Source organism: Aquarana catesbeiana, linkage group LG01 (assembly GCF_042186555.1).
Source record: "Aquarana catesbeiana isolate 2022-GZ linkage group LG01, ASM4218655v1, whole genome shotgun sequence".
NCBI classification, from domain to species: Eukaryota; Metazoa; Chordata; class Amphibia; order Anura; family Ranidae; genus Aquarana; species Aquarana catesbeiana.
Window position 1 is genome coordinate 947,948,840 of NC_133324.1, and position 19,546 is coordinate 947,968,385.

The following is a 19,546-nucleotide window of genomic DNA, read 5'->3' on the forward strand; positions in this document are numbered from 1 at the left end:
AGCCTAATAGTACAGGATTCAGCTAGAAGAGGTAGAGAACCTCCAAATGAAAGGAGAGGGAGGTGAGCCCCTCCTCTGAGGAACTCAGCTGTGCTTGTTGTAGGTAGATCTAAATACCAGAAATCAAAGTACACAGGCTACTCACAGCCTAATAGTAAAGGATTCGGCTGAAGAGGTAGAGAACCTACACATGAAAGGAGAGGGAGGTTAGCCCCTCCTCTGAAGAGCTCAGCTGTGTTTGGTCTTTGGCTGTTCGGGACTAATCTCAACAAGCACAGCTGAGCTCTTCAGAGGAGGGGCTCACCTCCCTCTCCTTCTGTTTATAGGTTCTCTTTCAGTTGAATGTTTTACTATTAGGCTGTGAGTAGCCTGTATTATTTGATGTCTGGTATTCATATCTACCTACAACAAGCACAGCTGAGCTCTTCGGAGGAGGGGCTCACCTCCCTCTCCTTTCATGTGTAGGTTCTCTACCTCTTCAGCTGAATCATTTACTACTAGACTGTGAATAGCCTGTATATATTTGGTCTTTGGCTGTTTGGGACTAATCACAACAAATATATATACAGGCTATTCACAGTCTAGTAGTAAATGATTCAGCTGAAGAGGGAGAGAATCTTCTTGGAAAGGAAGAGGGGGGGGGGGGGTTATCTGCTGAATCACTCAGCCGCTTGTTGAGTATGGACTGAATAACTGGAGAAAAAAATTATACAGACTATTCACAGCCTAATAGTAAATCATTCTGTTGCAGCAAATGATACAAATTACATTTTAATATTTTATTTCTTTACTTTTTGAGTCCTAAATAAAACCTACAAAAACACTTTCTATTCCATTGAACTCATATGTAAGACCGGTGTGGTGTTGACGTCGCTGGTTCAGTATTCAGTTCTCCTTCCTCCAATATCCTGAGGTTACAGTGAAGATGATAAATCTTATCCTGTGTGACGGTCTCCCGTGTTCTGATGAAACGGTCTCCCTTCGTGACTTCCCATAGTGTGCAGCACTGATATCGGTGATGATCTGCGGGGCCCCCTGGAGGACACCGCTAGGCAGCTGCTCTATAAGGAGCGGGGGGCAGGCCCGGGCAGGCAGTACATTCTAATGGTGGCGTCCCGGGCCCCTCACTTCATAAACTTTACAGAAACCAGAGCCTAGGGGCCCAACTCCGATACTACTGACAGCTTTCGACTACTGCCTCCGGAGTTAACCTTTTCCTCTTATCTGTCATTGTGCCGTGACTTCTCATCGCTGATTATGTCAGCTTACATTTCCTGGCACAGAAGGATGGGTTTTAGCCCTAAACCCCTTTTTTTTCGGACAAAAATTACACACTTTGCCCTCATGCTCATTCTATCATTTCACATAAAAAGCTACCAATAGCATCAATGCAAAACAATCGATAAAGCAAAAACACATTGTTGTGCTTTTACAGATACCCACCACAGACAGCACTAGCAAAAAAGGGAAACAGCAAAAAAAATATGTCGGGGGGGGGGGGGTATTAGGCTAAAATGTCTTTCCAGGTCAAACATCATTCATTCATTCATAAGAATAGAGTGAAGCAGAAACATACTGCATTATGGCCACTAGATGGAGCTGAGGATTATGGTAATAAGTATTTATTCATTAGCTCCATCTAGTGGCCAAAGTGTGGTCTTCTCCTGATTCACTTTATACTTCTTGAAACAATAATGTCCACAGAACTTGGAACTCAGCACAGGGATGGTGAGAACCCCTCATAATGGGCACAGCGGGTGTACAGACCTGGGAACTCAGCACAGGGATGGTGGGAACCCCTCATAATGGGCATAGTAGGTGTACAGACCTGGGAACTCAGCACAGGGATGGTGGGAACCCTTCATAATGGGCACAGCAGGTGTACAGACCCGGGAACTCAGCACAGGGATGGTGGGAACCCCTCATAATGGGCACAGCAGGTGTACAGACCCGGGAACTCAGCACAGGGATGGTGGGAACCCCTCATAATGGGCACAGGAGGTGTACAGACCCGGGAACTCAGCACAGGGATGGTGGGAACCCTTCATAATGGGCACAGCAGGTGTACAGACCTGGGAACTCAGCACAGGGATGGTGGGAACCCCTCATAATGGGCATAGTAGGTGTACAGACCTGGGAACTCAGCACAGGGATGGTGGGAACCCCTCATAATGGGCATAGTAGGTGTACAGACCTGGGAACTCAGCACAGGGATGGTGGGAACCCCTCATAATGGGCATAGTAGGTGTACAGACCTGGGAACTCAGCACAGGGAGGGTGGGAACCCCTCATAATGGGCACAGCAGGCGTACAGACCCAAGAACTCAGCACAGGGATGGTGGGAACCCCTCATAATGGGCACAGCGGGTGTACAGACCTGGGAACTCAGATCAGGGATGGTGGGAACCCCTCATAATGGGCACAGCGGGTGTACAGACCCGGGAACTCAGCACAGGGATGGTGGGAACTTCTCATAATGAGCACAGCAGGTGTACAGATCTATAGGTAACATAGATCTTTTTCTTTATAGTGGTGGAAAGGAATGAAACACTGTATTTCTGCACACAGGCCCATTGCTGTTACACGGGAAGGGTGGAGGGAGTCGCGGAATCCTCGGCCTCTGTGTGTACCTGTCATGGGCTCAGGTAAGTGATCACTACTCCGATTTACCTACAAAATCAGCACATTGTTCTAGTATGAGTTACTGTATGAATCCATGATTTCAGTCATTTGCAAGCAGCTGCCCCTAGCTAGGAAGGAGAGGCTGCTCGTCTCAGCTCTGAGCACTTTGCCATGGCAAGCAATGGGAGAAGAATGTAGAGAGGAAGGGGACATGTCAGCCTCCCATTCCTCTACATTCTTCTAACCTCCACTTGTCTCAGGAAAGTGCTCAGAGCTGAGACAAGTGGCCGTCTCCTTCCTAGCTATGTTGTCGGAACAGCCTCTTGTCTCGGCTCTGAGCTCTTTCCAAAGACAAGCGGTGACAACAAGAATGCAGATGAACGGGCAGCTGACTCTTTTCTCTTTCTCTGCAGGTAATGAAAGCAGAAAGGTTTAAGATAGCAAAGTCATTAGTGTGTTGATGTTGAGGGAAAGTAGGATCCAGGGAAAGGCAAAATTTAAACAAATTAAAGTGATTGTAAAGGCTCGTTTTTGTTTTTTTTTTTAAATGAGGGTATACAACCCCTTTAAGCTTTACCTTTAAGAACCCTTCAACCCCCAATATAGGGACTTCCAAAGACCCGACACTTCAGTTGTGTCAAATCCATATAAACTCACCGGTCACTTTAGGGTCAGAATTTGGCGTAAACAACATGAAAGCATGGATCCATCCTGCCTTGTATCACCGGTTCAGGCTGGTGGTGGTGTAATGGTGTGGGGGATATTTTCTTGCCACACTTTGGGCCCCTTAGTACCAATTGAGCAATGCTTAAACACCACGGCCTACCTGAGTATTGCTGCTGACCATGTCCATCCCTTTATGACTACAGTGTCCCCATCTTCTATGTTTCTTTTGAACATTCGCATTTATCCATTAACTGGGATTATCACAATTTCCCAAAAACACCAAGAAATAACAATCACCATTTCTACTTCACAGTGGCTATATCACCATCAGAGATGACACCTATGTCATTGATCACCACCATTCTTCTGGATCCTTGACACCTGTGGCCACCATGCTGAGGAGGAGGACACCACCGCCCGACTCTCATGGCCGCCAAACGCGTTCCTTGTATTTTACTGCCACCGAGGTAATGGCTCTCCATGTATTACTGTCCAATATCTGTACACAAATCCACATTCAATTCTAAAGGGCTTTTTTCACTCCAAGTATACAATTCCATATTTGTGTGGGACCTTTCAGGCATTCTACATAAACATGTACAAAAAGCTATAAAATGGATTTTACTACACATGTAAATATACACATTAAAAAACAAGGCCACATAGTGATCAAGACATATTGGGTATAATTCTCTTCACTTCCAACGTGTTTCGAACAAACTGTGTTCCTTAGGGGAACAAGAATCTGAACGAGACCCAAGAGATCACAATGCATATGTGGCCATGATCATTGCTGTGTTAAAAAGTTGACCAGAAAACACCAAGATACGCCCAAGGAGGGTAACTCTCTCAACAGGACCCAAGGTGCCAACTCTTCTATAGAAACATCCCTTGGGATAATACATAATATCATCAAAATGGTGATCATCCCCCAGCTCCAAACAATAGCCAGGTCACCACAGGCCCAGTAAATGATTGACGCACTCATTGGGGGTGTGGGGGGGTGGTAATTACCCAGAGCACCTTCCAGCCTGATCACCTGTTTGGATATGTATTGCTGTGGGTTATTAATAATGCATTGGAGTTGCCTTTGGAGGACTCCAGTTAGCTGACTTAATCGAAAACATGGTGGTCATTGCACCAAAAATGCTCAATGCAACTCTCCATGTGACATTGTTTCAATTAGCTGGGCTTAATGATGACTATACTCCATTGAACAAGACCCATTGTGGCTTTTATTGTGTACAGCTCTGGAGCTTAAAAGGAAAGTTGCAGTTGGAATGGTGGGGTTGGATCTTTTGTTTTGATGGAAATTAAACTTTCATTTCATGTCTTTTGTTATTAGGGTCAGCGAGAGAGCTACAACATTGAGCTATTCCTGGTTGCCGACAAGAAGGAGGTGAGATGTTTCTTCTGTACAGCCCTCTTATTCATGCTGTCCCAGGAGAGGTTGGCTTTCTGATTGCACAGGGGTCCATAAGTACAAGGGGGCCCATTACAGGGACCAATAGGTGAGGATTAAGGAGAACATTCTCTTCCACTGCTGATCACATGGGAACTTCTAGACTAGGTGCATTGCGGTCTGCTAGTAGAGGCAGAATCACCAGTGGTAAAATGAAGGACATGTCTGTATAGACTGGATCAGTAAAAGCTGGACTGATTTTAAAAATGTTCACAACTTTACAAATGTGGTTCTTGGAAATCTCTCCATGAAATATCTCCATTAGGTAATTCTGTCCTAAATCTGGTGTGAGCTGTTCAATGAAGGAAGTCGTAGAAGGGAAAGTTATAGTTAACCACTGTATATTTTTGAAAAATGAGAGAAACTAAATGGGATTTTTGAGGTGCCAAAACAGAAGAAAATTGTTATTATAAAATTAAAAATGTATTCAAAGAGTAAAAACAAGACATACAAAAATTAAATGTTGATAATACAGTACTAATACATGTGCTGACTGATTTCATCTCTACATGTTTCGCCTTGATATTGGCTTTTTCAGGAGATATAATTGATATCAGGCACAATAAGCACTAGGAGTAAATAGAGTTTTGTTGAAAAGCAGAGCAATCAACAATTATAACAATTACAATACATAAATGAATGCAATTTAAACAAATTGAAAATAACATTCATCGATTGAAGACAGCACAGAAAATAAGTCATAGATGGTCATAATAATTACCTGGATGTTCACAACCAATTACACATAAAATAAGGCTCCATAGTCATGGGGATATCAACAGACGGATCATTTGGTGAAGCCAAACTGGGGGGGTGTATCCGAAATCCAGCCACCAGTCAGTGGTTCAAAAGCTATGGGGAAAGGTGAAGGACAGAATTAATTACTAAGGTAAAAAGCAATCACCACTAAGGTCCAGACACAACTATTTATCTAGAATAGCTTATACCCTGTATATTTTCCATCTCGCGATATTTGTATCAAAGTTTTATATTCTGGGGCAATACCATTTAGCAGCATAAGAAAGTAAAAATATACATCTCCCTTTTCCCGACTTTTCTCAAAAGACCCCTGCCAGGGCTCCATAGTGGTCACTTACTGTATTTTTTGCCATGCGTCTTTTTCCCAGCGTCTATTGCAGGAGTGATAAAGGGGGTCAAGGCTGGCCCTCTGGTGTCATCTTGGTGGCCCTCATGACCATAAAAATCAGACTGTGTGGATTTTTACATGTTACCTAGACTTAGTATCGGCAAACTTGGTCGCAGCCAATACTACCTTTAGTATCGGCAAACTTGGTCGCAGCCAATACTACCTGGTAGGGGAAACCCCCTGGGCAGATGGTCTTGATATCACTGCATATAAAGTCTCATAATTTCACTCCTGTAACACTCTGCATAATAATAAATAAAATAAAAATCCATCTCGGAGAGTGGGAGAACCTCATAATGACTCCAAGACTCAAGACCAATTATATTGCCTCCAGAGTTCCATGAATCAGTTGGGTGGTTTAACTCTCCAGCTTAAAAAAACAAAAAAAAAAACACCCCAGCCTGTTGTTATAAAAAGCCTGTCTGATGCCAGCATGCTTAAGAGAAGGACCTCTGTACTCTATGTGGAAGCAGTGGTCTCTCTGCATACACCCCTGCTGAGCTAGAGGTAGAGCCCTCCAATCAGCGAAACGTGTGAGCTTTTCTCATTGTAAAGCTCAGCAGGAGGAATGTGTCCGACCCCTCCGGAGAGACATTGGCTTTTCACACAGAGATCAAAGGTCCTTCTCTGCAGTATGCTTACAGGGGACAGATTTTTCTACTGGAGTTCTTCTTTAAATCGAGAGTTAATTTGGGCTCTAATTAATGAAGATAATGAATATTTCCCCGTGTTGACAACCGGGTGGCAAGGAGACAGGAGGGTATGGAACTGAGGGGGGTATTCCTGGGACACCAGGTATCACCATTGAGCCCTCTGGAGATGTAGTGGACTCATCAATGAAACACCAATGAAGGAGGGTGCCCACCTGATGACCCAGATGATGAACCTACCACCTCCATCCTTGTCACCACACCAATCCCAACATCAAAATTGACAACTTACCATAGATATTGAAACATTGAGTCCTATTAGCTACTACCACTATTGATAACATTTTAAATAAAATTGCACAGCGTCCTTTCTTGTCTATAGGTTGACTGTCTGAAGATCTTGTCTTCATCTCTCTTTCTGCAGTTCCAGCGTCATGGGGAGGATCTGGAGAGGACCAGACAGCATCTCATCTCCGTGGCTCATCACCTAGGCCAGGTAGAGTCCAGTACCCAGGTGAAGGTGGTACATGGCATCTTATCTCAGTCATTCCCTGAGTGAACTTACCAAGACATGCACAGGGAGGGACAGCTCTGAACATCACATATCTGATGGTGCAAGTCATTAGAGACAAATAAGTGCCTCATAACTGGATCTGTAGTAGATGGGCGCCTCATTCCTCACGTGAATGATCTCTGTTTATTCCTCCAGATTAGGGATTAGGTGGTTTTTGGTGGTGCAATGGCTTTAAATAGCTCCATATGCCTCGGACTTTCCGACAACAAAACTGTGGAATTTTGTTCGAAGGTTGTTGGCTCCACCTTGTATTGCATACACACGGTCACACAAATGTTGGCCAACAATTACAAACGTAGTGACGTACAAGACGTACGGCGAGCCGATAAAAAGGAAGTTCAGTAGTGATGAGTGATTCCGAGCATGCGTGTTTGTACTTTGGACTTTTGTCCGACGGACTTGTGTACACACAATCGGAAAATCCGACAACAAACATTTGTTGGCGGAAAATTTGAGAACATGCTAGCGAAATTCCGACAACAAATGTTTGATGGAGCATACACACGGTCGGACTTTCCGCCAACAAGCTCACATCCAACATTTGTTGACGGAAAATCCGATCGTGTCTATGGGGCATAAGACTTGTATTTTTGTGTATTATTTCCTTTTTTGTGTATATATGTTATTTTACATATTTTTTACAAAAAAAGTATAAAAAAAACTAACATAAAAAATGTAAAGTACCATTAAAATACCCCCCCAAAAAACTTTGCAAAGTAACATGATAAGGTTTTCATTCAGGAAAATTTTACCTAAGCAGAAATTTTACCTAAGCATGAAATCACTTGTCCCTATTCCAGATATTTTCCAAGATCGGCTTCCAGGTTTTTCTGGTCGGGGTGGAGATCTGGACACAGGAAAATCGAGCTGTCATCTCGGAAACCGCACACAGCACCCTTCAGCACTTCCTGCGGTGGCGAACGGAGGAACTTCTACCTCGCAAACATCACGATAACATCCAACTGATCAGGTACTAATCTGAGAAGACTTCTGGTGGACTTCATTCGTCTTTGAGCTCCTACCAATGCTCTTCTCACCACCTCGTTGATGTAAGAAATTTTACCGCAAAGATTTTTTAGAAGTCATGCATGTAAATATGACGAGCCTAAAGCAAAACTGCACTTTATGTTAAGGAACAACACAAAGATTGTTGAAAGCAGAATTGCACATTTCTGGACCCAGCATTTAGAGGGTGTCAAAAACACTTCTCAAGTTAGAAACAGAGCCTTGAGCAGAAAACTTCCTCTATGTATCTCTTTTAAACTCACTTTTCAATGTAATTATGTAACAGGAGTAGGGATGAGCCGAACACCCCCCGGTTCGGTTCGCACCAGAACCCGCGAACGGACCGAAAGTTCGCACGAACGTTAGAACCCCATTGACGTCTATGGGACTCGAACGTTCGAAATCAAAAGTGCTCATTTTAAAGGCTAATTTGCATGGTATTGTCCTAAAAAGGGTTTGGGGACCCGGGTCCTACCCCAGGGGACATGTATCAATGCAAAAAAAACTTTTAAAAGCGGCCGTTTTTTCGGGAGCAGTGATTTTAATGATGCTTAAAGTAAAAAAAAAAAAAGTGAAATATTCCTTTAAATATCGTACCTGGGGGGTGTCTATAGTATGCCTGTAAAGTGACGCGTGTTTCCCATGTTTAGAACAGTCCCTGCACCAAATGTCATTTTTAAAGGAAAAAATCTCATTTAAAACTGCTTGCGGGTTTAATGTCATGTCGGGTCATGGCAATATGGATGAAAATCAGTGAGACAAACGGCATGGGTACCCCCCAGTCCATTACCAGTCCCTTTGGGTCTTGTATGGATATTAAGGGGAACCCCGCACCCAAATTAAAATAAGGAAAGGTGTGGGGCCACCAGGCCCTATATACTCTGAACAGCAGTATACAGGCGGTGCAAACAAGACAGGGACTGTAGGTTTGTTGTTAAGTAGAATCTGTTTGTAATTTTGAACATTTTTAACGTGTTTAGCTCCAGCCAAAAAATCTTTTCTAAGCTTTTTGGAAAACATAGGGAAGGGTTATCACCCCTGTGACATTTGTTTTGCTGTCTTTCCTCCTCTTCAGAAGATTTCACCTCACTTTTTTGTCCCAATGAAAAATGTTTTTTGAAAATTTGGGTTTTTTTGTGGAACAAGGATTGGAAAGCATCAGTGGAAAGGAGAACTTGTTTTCCCATATTAACTCTTACAGGAGAGAATTTCCCTTCCTAGGGGTAGATTTCATCTCACTTCCTGTTGTCTCCTTCCGTTTGCAAGTAGGAGTCGTTTGTAAGTTAGATGTTTGAAAGTAGGGTCCTGCCCTATATACTCAGCAGAAATTTGGGCCTTAGGTGTTGCTGTGGCCACAACACTGTAAGCCCTCACAGGGCCCTGCTGTGAAATATTAGATCAAGAATTGTAATTACATGCCCCTGTTGAACAGCAGCTGAAAAATTAGGCCTTAGGCACTGGTGCTGGTGCCACAACACTGCAACCCCTCACAGACACTCTAGTTGGAACGCAGGAACGAGCCCTGCTGCAAATTATTGCTTCAAAAATTGTAATTACACGCCCCTGTTAGACAGGGGCAGAAAAATTGGGCCTTAGGCACTGGTGCTGGTGCCACAACACTGCAACCCCTCACAGACACTCTAGTTGGAACGCAGGAACGAGCCCTGCTGCAAAGTATTGCATCAAAAATTGTAATTACACGCCCCTGTTAGACAGGGGCTGAAAAATTGGGCCTTAGGCACTGGTGGTGGCGCCCAGAACCAAAAATGTTCTTACAAGCTATCAGCGTGATGATTGAGGAGGAAGAGGATAATTACTCAGGGATAGTCACTCAGCATCAGCATAGGCAGTCTTTGAAGGGATCTGAGATTTCAAAAAAAATTATTCGGTTACATCAGCATCAGGTGCTTGGTAGCTGGTGGTGATCCAAGACTCATTCATTTTTATGAAGGTCAGCCGATCGACCGAGTCGGTGGACAGACGCACCCTGTGATCGGTTACCACGCCTCCAGCAGCACTGAATGTGCGTTCCGAAAGAACGCTGGATGCAGGACAGGCCAGTAGCTCAATTGCATACTGTGCAAGCTCTGGCCAGTGATCCATCCTCAAGACCCAGTAACCCAGAGGATTTTCGGTGGGAAAGGTGTCCAAGTCTGATCTTGCCCCTAGGTATTCCTGCACCATGTAAAACAGACGCTGGCGATGGTTGCTGGAACCGATCATACCTTGGGGCTGCGGACCAAAAAATTGTCTGAACGCATCGGTCAGACGGCCACCTTCTCCACCGCTCCTTCTTTGACTGACCGAAGCCTCAGCAACACGTTGTCCAGAAACAGGAGTTTGTAACCTCCCAGTCTCTGGGAACGCGTTGCACAGACCTTTCTGCAAGGCCTCCCGAAGATGTTTCATCCTCTGCTCCCTCTGCGATGGCAAGATAAGGTCCGCAACCTTACCCTTGTAACGTGGATCAAGGAGGGTTGCCAGCCAGTATTGGTCCTTCTCCTTGATACCACGAATACGAGGATCCTTACGCAGGCTTTGCAGGATCAGGGAGGCCATGCAGCGTAGGTTTGCTGAGGCATTCGGTCCGGAGTCCTCTGGGTCACTAAGAACGACATGGTCCGCAGCCACCTCCTCCCAGCCACGTACAAGTCCATGTGTTTCTTGGGACTGATCCCTTAAAGACTGCTGCTGATGCTGAGTGCCAGGCTCCACCTCCATACTGACACAATCTTCCTCCTCCTCCTCTTCCTCCTCGTCCTCTTCCTGTGTGATCGGCGGGCACGCAGGAACACTGTCTGGATAAAGGGGGCCTTGAGAGCTAAGGAAGTCCTCCTCTTCCTGCCTCTGTTCTGCCTCAAGTGCCCTGTCCATTATTCCACGCAGCGTGTGCTCCAACAGGTGGACAAGGGGGACAGTGTCACTGATGCATGCACTGTCACTGCTCACCATCCTCGTGGCCTCCTCGAATGGTGACAGGACAGTGCATGCATCCCTGATCATGGCCCACTGGCGTGGGGAAAAAAAACCAAGCTCCCCTGACCCTGTCCTGGTGCCATAGTCGCACAGGTACTCATTGATGGCCCTCTGCTGCGTGTGCAGCCGCTGCAGCATGGCCAACGTTGAGTTCCACCTGGTGGGCATGTCACAGATTAGGCGGTTCTTGGGCAGGTTAAACTCCTTTTGGAGGTCCGTCAGCCGAGCACTGGCATTATATGACCGGCGGAAATGCACACAGACTTTCCTGGCCTGCCTCAGGACATCCTGTAAGCCCGGGTACCTGCCCAAGAACCGCTGCACCACCAAGTTAAGGACGTGAGCCAAACAGGGCACATGGGTCATTTGTCCCTGTCGGAGGGCAGAGAGGAGGTTGGTGCCATTGTCGCAAACCACCATTCCTGCCTTAAGTTGGCGTGGCGTCAACCACCTCTGAACCTGCCCCTGCAGAGCTGACAGAACCTCTGCCCCAGTGTGGCTCCTGTCCCCCAAGCACACCAGCTCAAGCACCGCATGGCATCTTTTGGCCTGCGTACTTGCGTAGCCCCTTGAACGCCTACGGAGCACCGCTGGTTCCGAGGAAGAGGCCATGGAGGAAGAAGAAGAGGAGGGGGTGGAGGAGAGAGGTGTGTCACAATCAGCATTTTGGAGGCGTGGTGGCGGAACAACCTCCAACACTACTGCACCTTGTCCTGCATCCTTCCCAGCTGCCAGCAGAGTCACCCAATGCGCCGTGAAACTTAGGTAACGTCCCTGTCCATGCCTGCTGGACCATGAGTCAGCGGTAATATGCACCTTACCGCTGACCGCCCTGTCCAGCGAGGCATGGACATTGCCTTCCACATGCCGGTAGAGAGCCGGAATCGCCTTCCGTGAGAAAAAGTGGCGTTTGGGTACCTGCCACTGAGGAACCGCACATTCCACAAACTCACGGAAGGGGGCAGAGTCTACCAACTGAAAAGGCAGCAGTTGAAGTGCTAGCAATTTTGCCAAGCTAGCATTCAACCGCTGGGCATGTGGATGGCTGGGAGCAAACTTCTTTCGGCGGTGCAGCAGCTGGGGCAGGGAAATTTGCCTGGTACAATCTGACGTCGGTGTACCAAAAGCAGATTGCCCACAAGTACTTGGCTGTGACACACCTAATTCTACACCTTCATTCCTCTCACTGCAGGTCTCAGAGAGGACTGAAGGTCTAGTGGGGTTGGAAATCTCAGCTGATGAGGAGCAAGGAGAGATCCTCTTTGTTCTTTGGTGTGGGTCTTTTAGATACGCTTGCCAACGAACTGCATGGCAGGTCAACATATGTCTGGTCAAGCATGTGGTACCCAAGCGGGAGATATTTTGGCCACGCGAGATACGCTTGAGACATATGTTGCAAATAGCAGCGGTGCGATCTGATGCACTCGTCTCAAAAAAGGCCCACACCAAAGAACTTTTTGAATAACGCGCAGAGACTGCAGCGCCCTGCACATGTGGAGCTTTGGGGTGTGATGCAGTCAATGTGCTGCCCTTAGGCTGGCCCCTGGAGGGCATCCTGCCTCGTTGGTGATGTGCTGCCGCCTCCTCCTCCTCCTCCTCCTCCTCCTCCTCCTCCTCCTCCTCCTCTCTCCTATCAGGCACCCACGTTGAGTCAGTGACCTCATCATCCCCTCCCTCCTCATCACTGGAGCAAACCTGGCAGTATGCTGCAGCAGGGGGAGCATGACTGCCAGATTGCTGTCCTTCTTGGGCACCCCCTCTGTCCGCGCTCATGTTACTGCCTTCATCGAGCTCAGTATCGTCATCAGAGCCTTCCAAACGCTGGGCATCCTCCTGGAGCATGTACCCAACACTGTGGTCAAACAGTTCGAGGGAATCCTCATGAGGACATGGTGGAGCTAGGGAAGGAGTCACTGATGACATTGAGCTGAGGGAAGAGGCCGCTGCTTTGCCAGACAAAGCACCCTGGGCATGGGTGAGAGAGGATGAGGAGGATGAGGACGGCTTGGTCATCCACTCGACCAAGTCTTCCGCATGTTGCGGCTCAACATGGCCAGCTGCCGAAAAAAAGGCCAAGCGTGTCCCATGGCCACGTGCTGATGAGGATGCACCGTCTCCACGACCAGCACTAGACACAGAGCCTGCTTGCCCTCTCTTATTGGCTTGTGACTGTCTGCCTCTCCTTCTTGGCCTTCCAGACATACTAATGGCCTGTAGCTGCACTAAGCTGGGATAGAACACCTGTAATTTTCTTCAAGTAGCTTTATATACTGTAACCAGACAAGCCTGCCTGTCAGTAGGAAGATAACAGGAACGGATCTAGCTGAACACTGTGAGCAGGACGCACTGTACTAAATGTAAATAGTCTAGCTGCCTGACCGTGGTACTAATAGGATCAAATAGAACACCTGTAATTTTCTTCAGGTAGCTTTATATACTGTAACCAGACAAGCCTGCCTGTCAGTAGGAAGATAACAGGAACGGATCTAGCTGTACACTGTGAGCAGGACGCACTGTACTAAATGTAAATAGTCTAGCTGCCTGACCGTGGTACTAATAGGATCAAATAGAACACCTGTAATTTTCTTCAGGTAGCTTTATATACTGTAACCAGACAAGCCTGCCTGTCAGTAGGAAGATAACAGGAACGGATCTAGCTGAACACTGTGAGCAGGACACACTGTACTAAATGTAAATAGTCTAGCTGCCTGACCGTGGTACTAATAGGATCAAATAGAACACCTGTAATTTTCTTCAGGTAGCTTTATATACTGTAACCAGACAAGCCTGCCGGTCAGTAGGAATTTAACAGGAACGGATCTAGCTGAACACTGTGAGCAGGACGCACTGCACTAAATGTAAATAGCAGGAACGGATCTAGCTGAACACTGTGAGCAGGACGCACTGCACTAAATGTAAATAGTCTAGAAGATAACAGGAACGGATCTAGCTGAACACTGTGAGCAGGACGCACTGCATTAAATGTAAATAGTCTAGATAGAAGATAACAGGAACGGATCTAGCTAAACTGAATACAGTGTATATATATATATGCAACACCTGGGATGCATATATATACACAATACACTGTAAGTGCAGCTAACTGACTGACTGTTCTGCCTAATCTATCTAACTCAAATCAAATGACACTGTCTCTCTCTCTCTCTATCTCTCAGCACACCGGAACACACACTACACAGGGCCGCCGTGCAGGCGGCCTTATATAGTGTGGGGTGTGTACTAAATGCCCTGAGCCGTAATTGGCCAAAGCCACCCTGGCTTTGGCCAATTACAGCTCTCTCTACTGACAGCGCTGTGATTGGCCAAGCATGCGGGTCATAGTGCATGCTTGGCCAATCATCAGCCAGCAATGCACTGCGATGCCGCAGTGAATTATGGGCCGTGACGCGCCACACGAATTTAGCGCGAACGGCCCATAACGTTCGCAATTCGGCGAACGATCGAACAGCCGATGTTCGAGTCGAACATGGGTTCGACTCGAACACGAAGCTCATCCCTAAACAGGAGGACTAATTTTGCTGACTCCATGACTAAGCTCTTTTTACCCATCATGAGAATGTCCTTATAGACCACTGTGCATATATGGAAGGAGCACCAAACCAAAAGATAAGAGTCCAAATTCATTTATTGATGTTGTGGGAAAAAAAATTCTTGCTCGGTAAGAAAGTGTAACCGGCTTCAGAAACATTTTCAACATGGGCAATTTATTTAGGAGTATCATATCCCCTTCATCAACATTCCTAAATAGAACGTGTAGCAACCCCTGACCCCTCAAGGCTGTTAGGGACCACTAAAGAGCAGGGTTGACATTTCATCTCGGGGTTGGATTCTTGACTTGCAGAGAGGAGGTGAACAGATGGGCGCCAGTCACTTTTGGACATTTATTTGAGTATAGTCAAGTAAATAAAGTCTAGGGAGAAAGTGTTAGTGCACAGGATTCCCTAAAGAACCCCCCCCCGGCAGACCCTCTGGAAAAGCAGTGTTAGCTTGTATTCCCTAAGATCAGGCCTTCTCAAATCCCAAATGTCCTGCCCAGGTAGCAGGCCTGAGAGGTCGTGAACAACAGCCCACATGTACTCCCCATGCAGAGCCTGGGAGGCAAGAGAGCTTCCACAAGATTTCCTAAGAACAACGAACAGACAGAAAACCCTACCTACAGCTGATACAAATGTAGCGCTGGTAGATTTGCAATCTACCATATGTTAGGTAAATTTAGTAATTTGTTCGTTAGGGAGGTTAGGTTTGCCTCTGTTCCAGCTTGGATGACGTTGTGTGTGTTTCCATACTGACCGGTGGGTGTCGCTTTTATCAATGGTTAGTGTTGGAAAGGCAACGTGTTGAAGCGTATGGATGCTCTTCTGTCCCGGAGACAACTCGGTGGAGGTGGTCCTCCGAGTTGCATTCTGGGCGAGGGTATTTATGGGACAGACGCCATATTCTGGGGTTCATTTTACAGCCACCTGCTGGCCCTCCTGGCCGACAGGTAGGCGTTAGAGAGCTATCTCGTGGTCCTCCGTTCAGGAGGCCCACGTTGCTGCGGCGCAGGGGTGGGCCCAGAAGCTTGTCTGGGGCCTACCACAGCAGCCGAGGAATGGTCTTGAGCTGTCTGTCCTGTGTGAAGAAGCTGGACAACCAAGGAGATCCCAGGAGAGAACCCGTCATGGAAGGTTAATGCAGAGTGCTGGTCTGGAGAGGGGCCTGGTGACTCGGTTGGAGGACGTATCCTAAAGTAACTATACAGCATAGTGTTGCCGGGTTGGCTTAAAGGGGTTGTAAAGGTAATTAAAAAAAAAAAATAACTACATGTTATACTTACCTTCACTGTGCAGCTCGTTTTGCACAGAGTGGCCCCGAACCTGGTCTTCTGGGGTCCCTCGGCGGCTGTTTTAGCTCCTCCCCGCAAGGACTCACCACCTTAATGCAAGCTCCCTCGCACGGTGGTTAGTTCTTGCGGGCGCGCTCCTGTAATACAGCCGGCGGCTATAGCCACTCACTGTATCACTCGGCCCCGCCCCCCGGCGCGCCGCATCATTGGATGTGATTGACAGCAGCGCGAGCCAATGGCTGCGCTGCTTTCAATCCATCCACTGTAGCCAATCAGCGGCCAGGCTGAGCAGCGAAGTGGATGTCGGGAGCGAGCGCGGGACTTTCAAGGGGTCAGGTAAGTGAAACGGGGGGGGCTGGGGGCGGTATTGTCGGAAGTTTTTTCATCTTAATGCATAGAATGCATTAAGGTGAAAAAACTTTTACCTTTACAACCCCTTTAAAGGTTCAGGCACTGTGACTGACGTTCATTGCAGAAAAGAAACCAATACATCCTGTGGCAGAGGATCGTACGGGTTTATCCCAAACAAGTCTGGGGCAGAGACTTTTGTTCGTGCTACGTACTGGCTGCTAGGCAAGTGAGAGAGGCCTATCCAGGCGTGCAAGGAGTGTGTCCCACGAGGGGAGCGCATTCTATTATCATATCCAAATTGTACCAGGACATTTGTCAAGAATCCTACAAGAAGATATTTGAGTTTCTTCTGCAGTTTCCTTTCTGCCTCTTTCCTGCTACTTCCTTGTTAAGTTGTTTAATAAAGCATTGAAAACGTACTCAAGTGTTGGTGCGTGTATCGTCCAGAGGTAAACTCAACGGAACCCTAGACCCGGTGCCGGTGAAACAGAGGGAAGGAGAGTGAAGGTAACAAGCCCGCTTAAACCAGCAGCTCCACCGTGAGTTATTGCTACACAAAAAAGGACATTAAAGCCAGACTGGCACTTTTGACTGTAGGCAGTTGTAGGACATGAACCCCTCTAGACAAGCCACCAGACTCCCTGCAATGTTCAAAAGTTCCTCCCTGGTGCTCCAATCCAGAATCCAGCTTCACGCCTCCCAGGCAAGCCCTCTGTAAAGCCAGTGCTAGCTTGTAGGCCCCTAAACTCAGGCTTAGTTTCTTCTCAAAGCACATGTGTCCTGCCCAGGCAGCAGGCCTGGGGGAACAACAGACCATGTGTACTCCCATACAGAGCCTGGGATGCAAGACAGTTGTATTCTCATGACTGTGTACTAGGGTGATCAGACATTCCCGGTTTCCGGGGACAGTCCCCAGACTGAGAACACTGTCCCCGGAGCCAGTCTGTCCCTGTTTTTGTCCCCGGATTCAGGGCCATCTTTAATGCTGGGCAAATGGGGCAGCTGCCCATTGAGCCTGCGCTGTCACAGATTTGAAAAAAGTTGCCCCGATACGATGCCTGATCTGCTGCAGTAAACTAATTTAGAGTCTAGCTGCTATTTATTTTATGTCTCAGAGCAGGTGGAGAGCAACATTGCGTGGGGGGGTAAAAGAAAATGTTTGCCCAGGGTCCAATCAGTATTAAAGATGGCCCTGGCCGGATTAACGAGACCGAGAGGTGAGCAGATGGGGGGTCTGTTTGTACACAGGTGAGGGTGGTGGGGGAGCAGGGGTCATAGCTTACATTACAATACAGCTACATTGCAGAGATAATCCGGTGCACAGGTGAGCTATGGATGTGGGGCCAGAAGTGTCCTCTGTGCATAGCAAACCTCTGAACCCTGCACTCAATGCCTAACACCCTCTTGTATATTTTGCAGTCCTGAGCCGAGCACTCTCTCTATTATGCAGTCCTGTGCCCAGCGCTCTGTGTATTATGCAGTCCTGTGCTTGCGCTCTGTGTATTATGCAGTCCTGAGTCCAGTGCTCAGTCTATTATGCAGTCCTGTGCCCAGCACTCAGTCTATTATGCAATCCTGTGCCCGGCGCTCTGTGTATTATGCAGTCTTGTGCCCTGCGCTCTGTTTATTATGCAGTCCTGTGCCGCGCGCTCTGTGTATTATGCAGTCCTGAGCCCTGTGCTCTGTGTATTGTGCAGTCCTGTGCCCAGCGCTCTGTCTATTATGTAGTGCTGTGCCCAGCACTCTCTCTATTATGCAGTCCTGTGCCCAGCGCTCTGTGTATTATGCAGTCCTGTGCCCTGCGCTCTGTGTATTATGTAGTCCTGTGCCCTGCGCTCTGTTTATTATGCAGTCCTGTGCCGCGCACTCTGTGTATTATGCAGTCCTGTGCCCTGCGCTCTGTGTATTTTGTAGTCCTGTGCCCTGTGCTCTGTGTATTATGCAGTCCTGAGCCCTGTGTATTGTGCAGTCCTGTGCCCAGTGCTCTATCTATTATTCAATCCTGTGCCCTGCTCTCTGTGTATTATGCAGTCCTGTGCCCTGCGCTCTGTGTATTATGCAGTCCTGCGCTCTGTGTATTATGCAGTCCTGTGCCCTGCGCTCTGTGTATTATGCAGTCCTGTGCCCTGCGCTCTGTGTATTATGCAGTCCTGTGCCCTGTGCTCTGTGTATTATGCAGTCCTGTGCCCTGCGCTCTGTGTATTATGCAGTCCTGTGCCCTGCGCTCTGTGTATTATGCAGTCCTGTGCCCTGCGCTCTGTGTATTATGCAGTCCTGTGCCCTGTGCTCTGTGTATAATGCAGTCCTGTGCCCTGCGCTCTGTGTATTATGCAGTCCTGTGCCCTGTGCTCTGTGTATTATGCAGTCCTGTGCCCTGTGCTCTGTGTATTATGCAGTCCTGTGCCCTGCGCTCTGTGTATTATGCAGTCCTGTGCCCTGCGCTCTGTGTATTATGTAGTCCTGTGCCATTTGCCAATAAACAAAAAAAAATATGTCCCTGTGTTTCATTTTAAAAATCTGGTCACCTTACTGTAAGCAGTTGTAGGACATGAACCCTCTAGATGAGCCACAAGACTCCCTGCAGTGTTCTAATATTTACCTTGCTCTTCAGAATGCTCTTCCAGCACTCACCGACCTTCCAGCAGGACAGTACTAGCTTGTAGGTCCCTCGGCTCAGGCTTAGTTTCTTCCCAATGTACATGTCTCCTCCCCAGCTAGCAGGCCTGGGAGGTGAGGAACAACAGCTCACACATCCTCCGCACGCAGAGCTTGGGAGGCAAGAAAGCTTGTGCAAGGTTCCCCAAAATTTTTATACCCATCTCCAGCATGCACCACTGCCAATAAACCACCTAGTAATTGGCCATGGAGAAATAAATAATTATAACTCAGGCTATGGAGTCTTCCCACAAACCAGAGACTCTCCCTGAGGCAGGCAGAAGTAAACAACAACCTAAACTTAGGGGAAAACCTGAAGAATGTGGAACTATCAATTACGCTGAGGCTGACTGCAGCCTACAAGCACTAAACTTAGAAGGGTGAAATTTAGCAAGGTGCAGCAAATGTGTTCTGTAGTCCTGAAATGCACTTCCCTCAGTTGTCCCAAATTCAAGCTATTCTGACAGGTTTACTTTACCAAGTCCTGTAGCTATGACTTGTGCTTTCTGGCACCCCTACTGCTCAGTGGGCAGCTGCTGGGTTCAGTTCCGAACTTGGTCTGAACCCAGTTTGGCCAAACCCATGGAAAGCT

The 19,546-nt window shown here is 47.3% G+C and overlaps 1 protein-coding gene across 1 annotated transcript in view; it reads left to right on the top strand.

Annotated features, from left to right (window-relative positions):
- Positions 1-19,546, top strand: part of ADAM33 (ADAM metallopeptidase domain 33) — a 60,817-nt gene that overhangs the window by 28,219 nt on the left and 13,052 nt on the right. Inside the window, exons 5-9 of the mRNA XM_073612322.1 lie at positions 2,569-2,645; positions 3,602-3,755; positions 4,634-4,687; positions 6,972-7,043; positions 7,922-8,091. Coding sequence (XP_073468423.1) covers positions 2,569-2,645; positions 3,602-3,755; positions 4,634-4,687; positions 6,972-7,043; positions 7,922-8,091 — 527 coding nt within the window. The remainder of the gene's footprint in view (positions 1-2,568; positions 2,646-3,601; positions 3,756-4,633; positions 4,688-6,971; positions 7,044-7,921; positions 8,092-19,546) is intronic.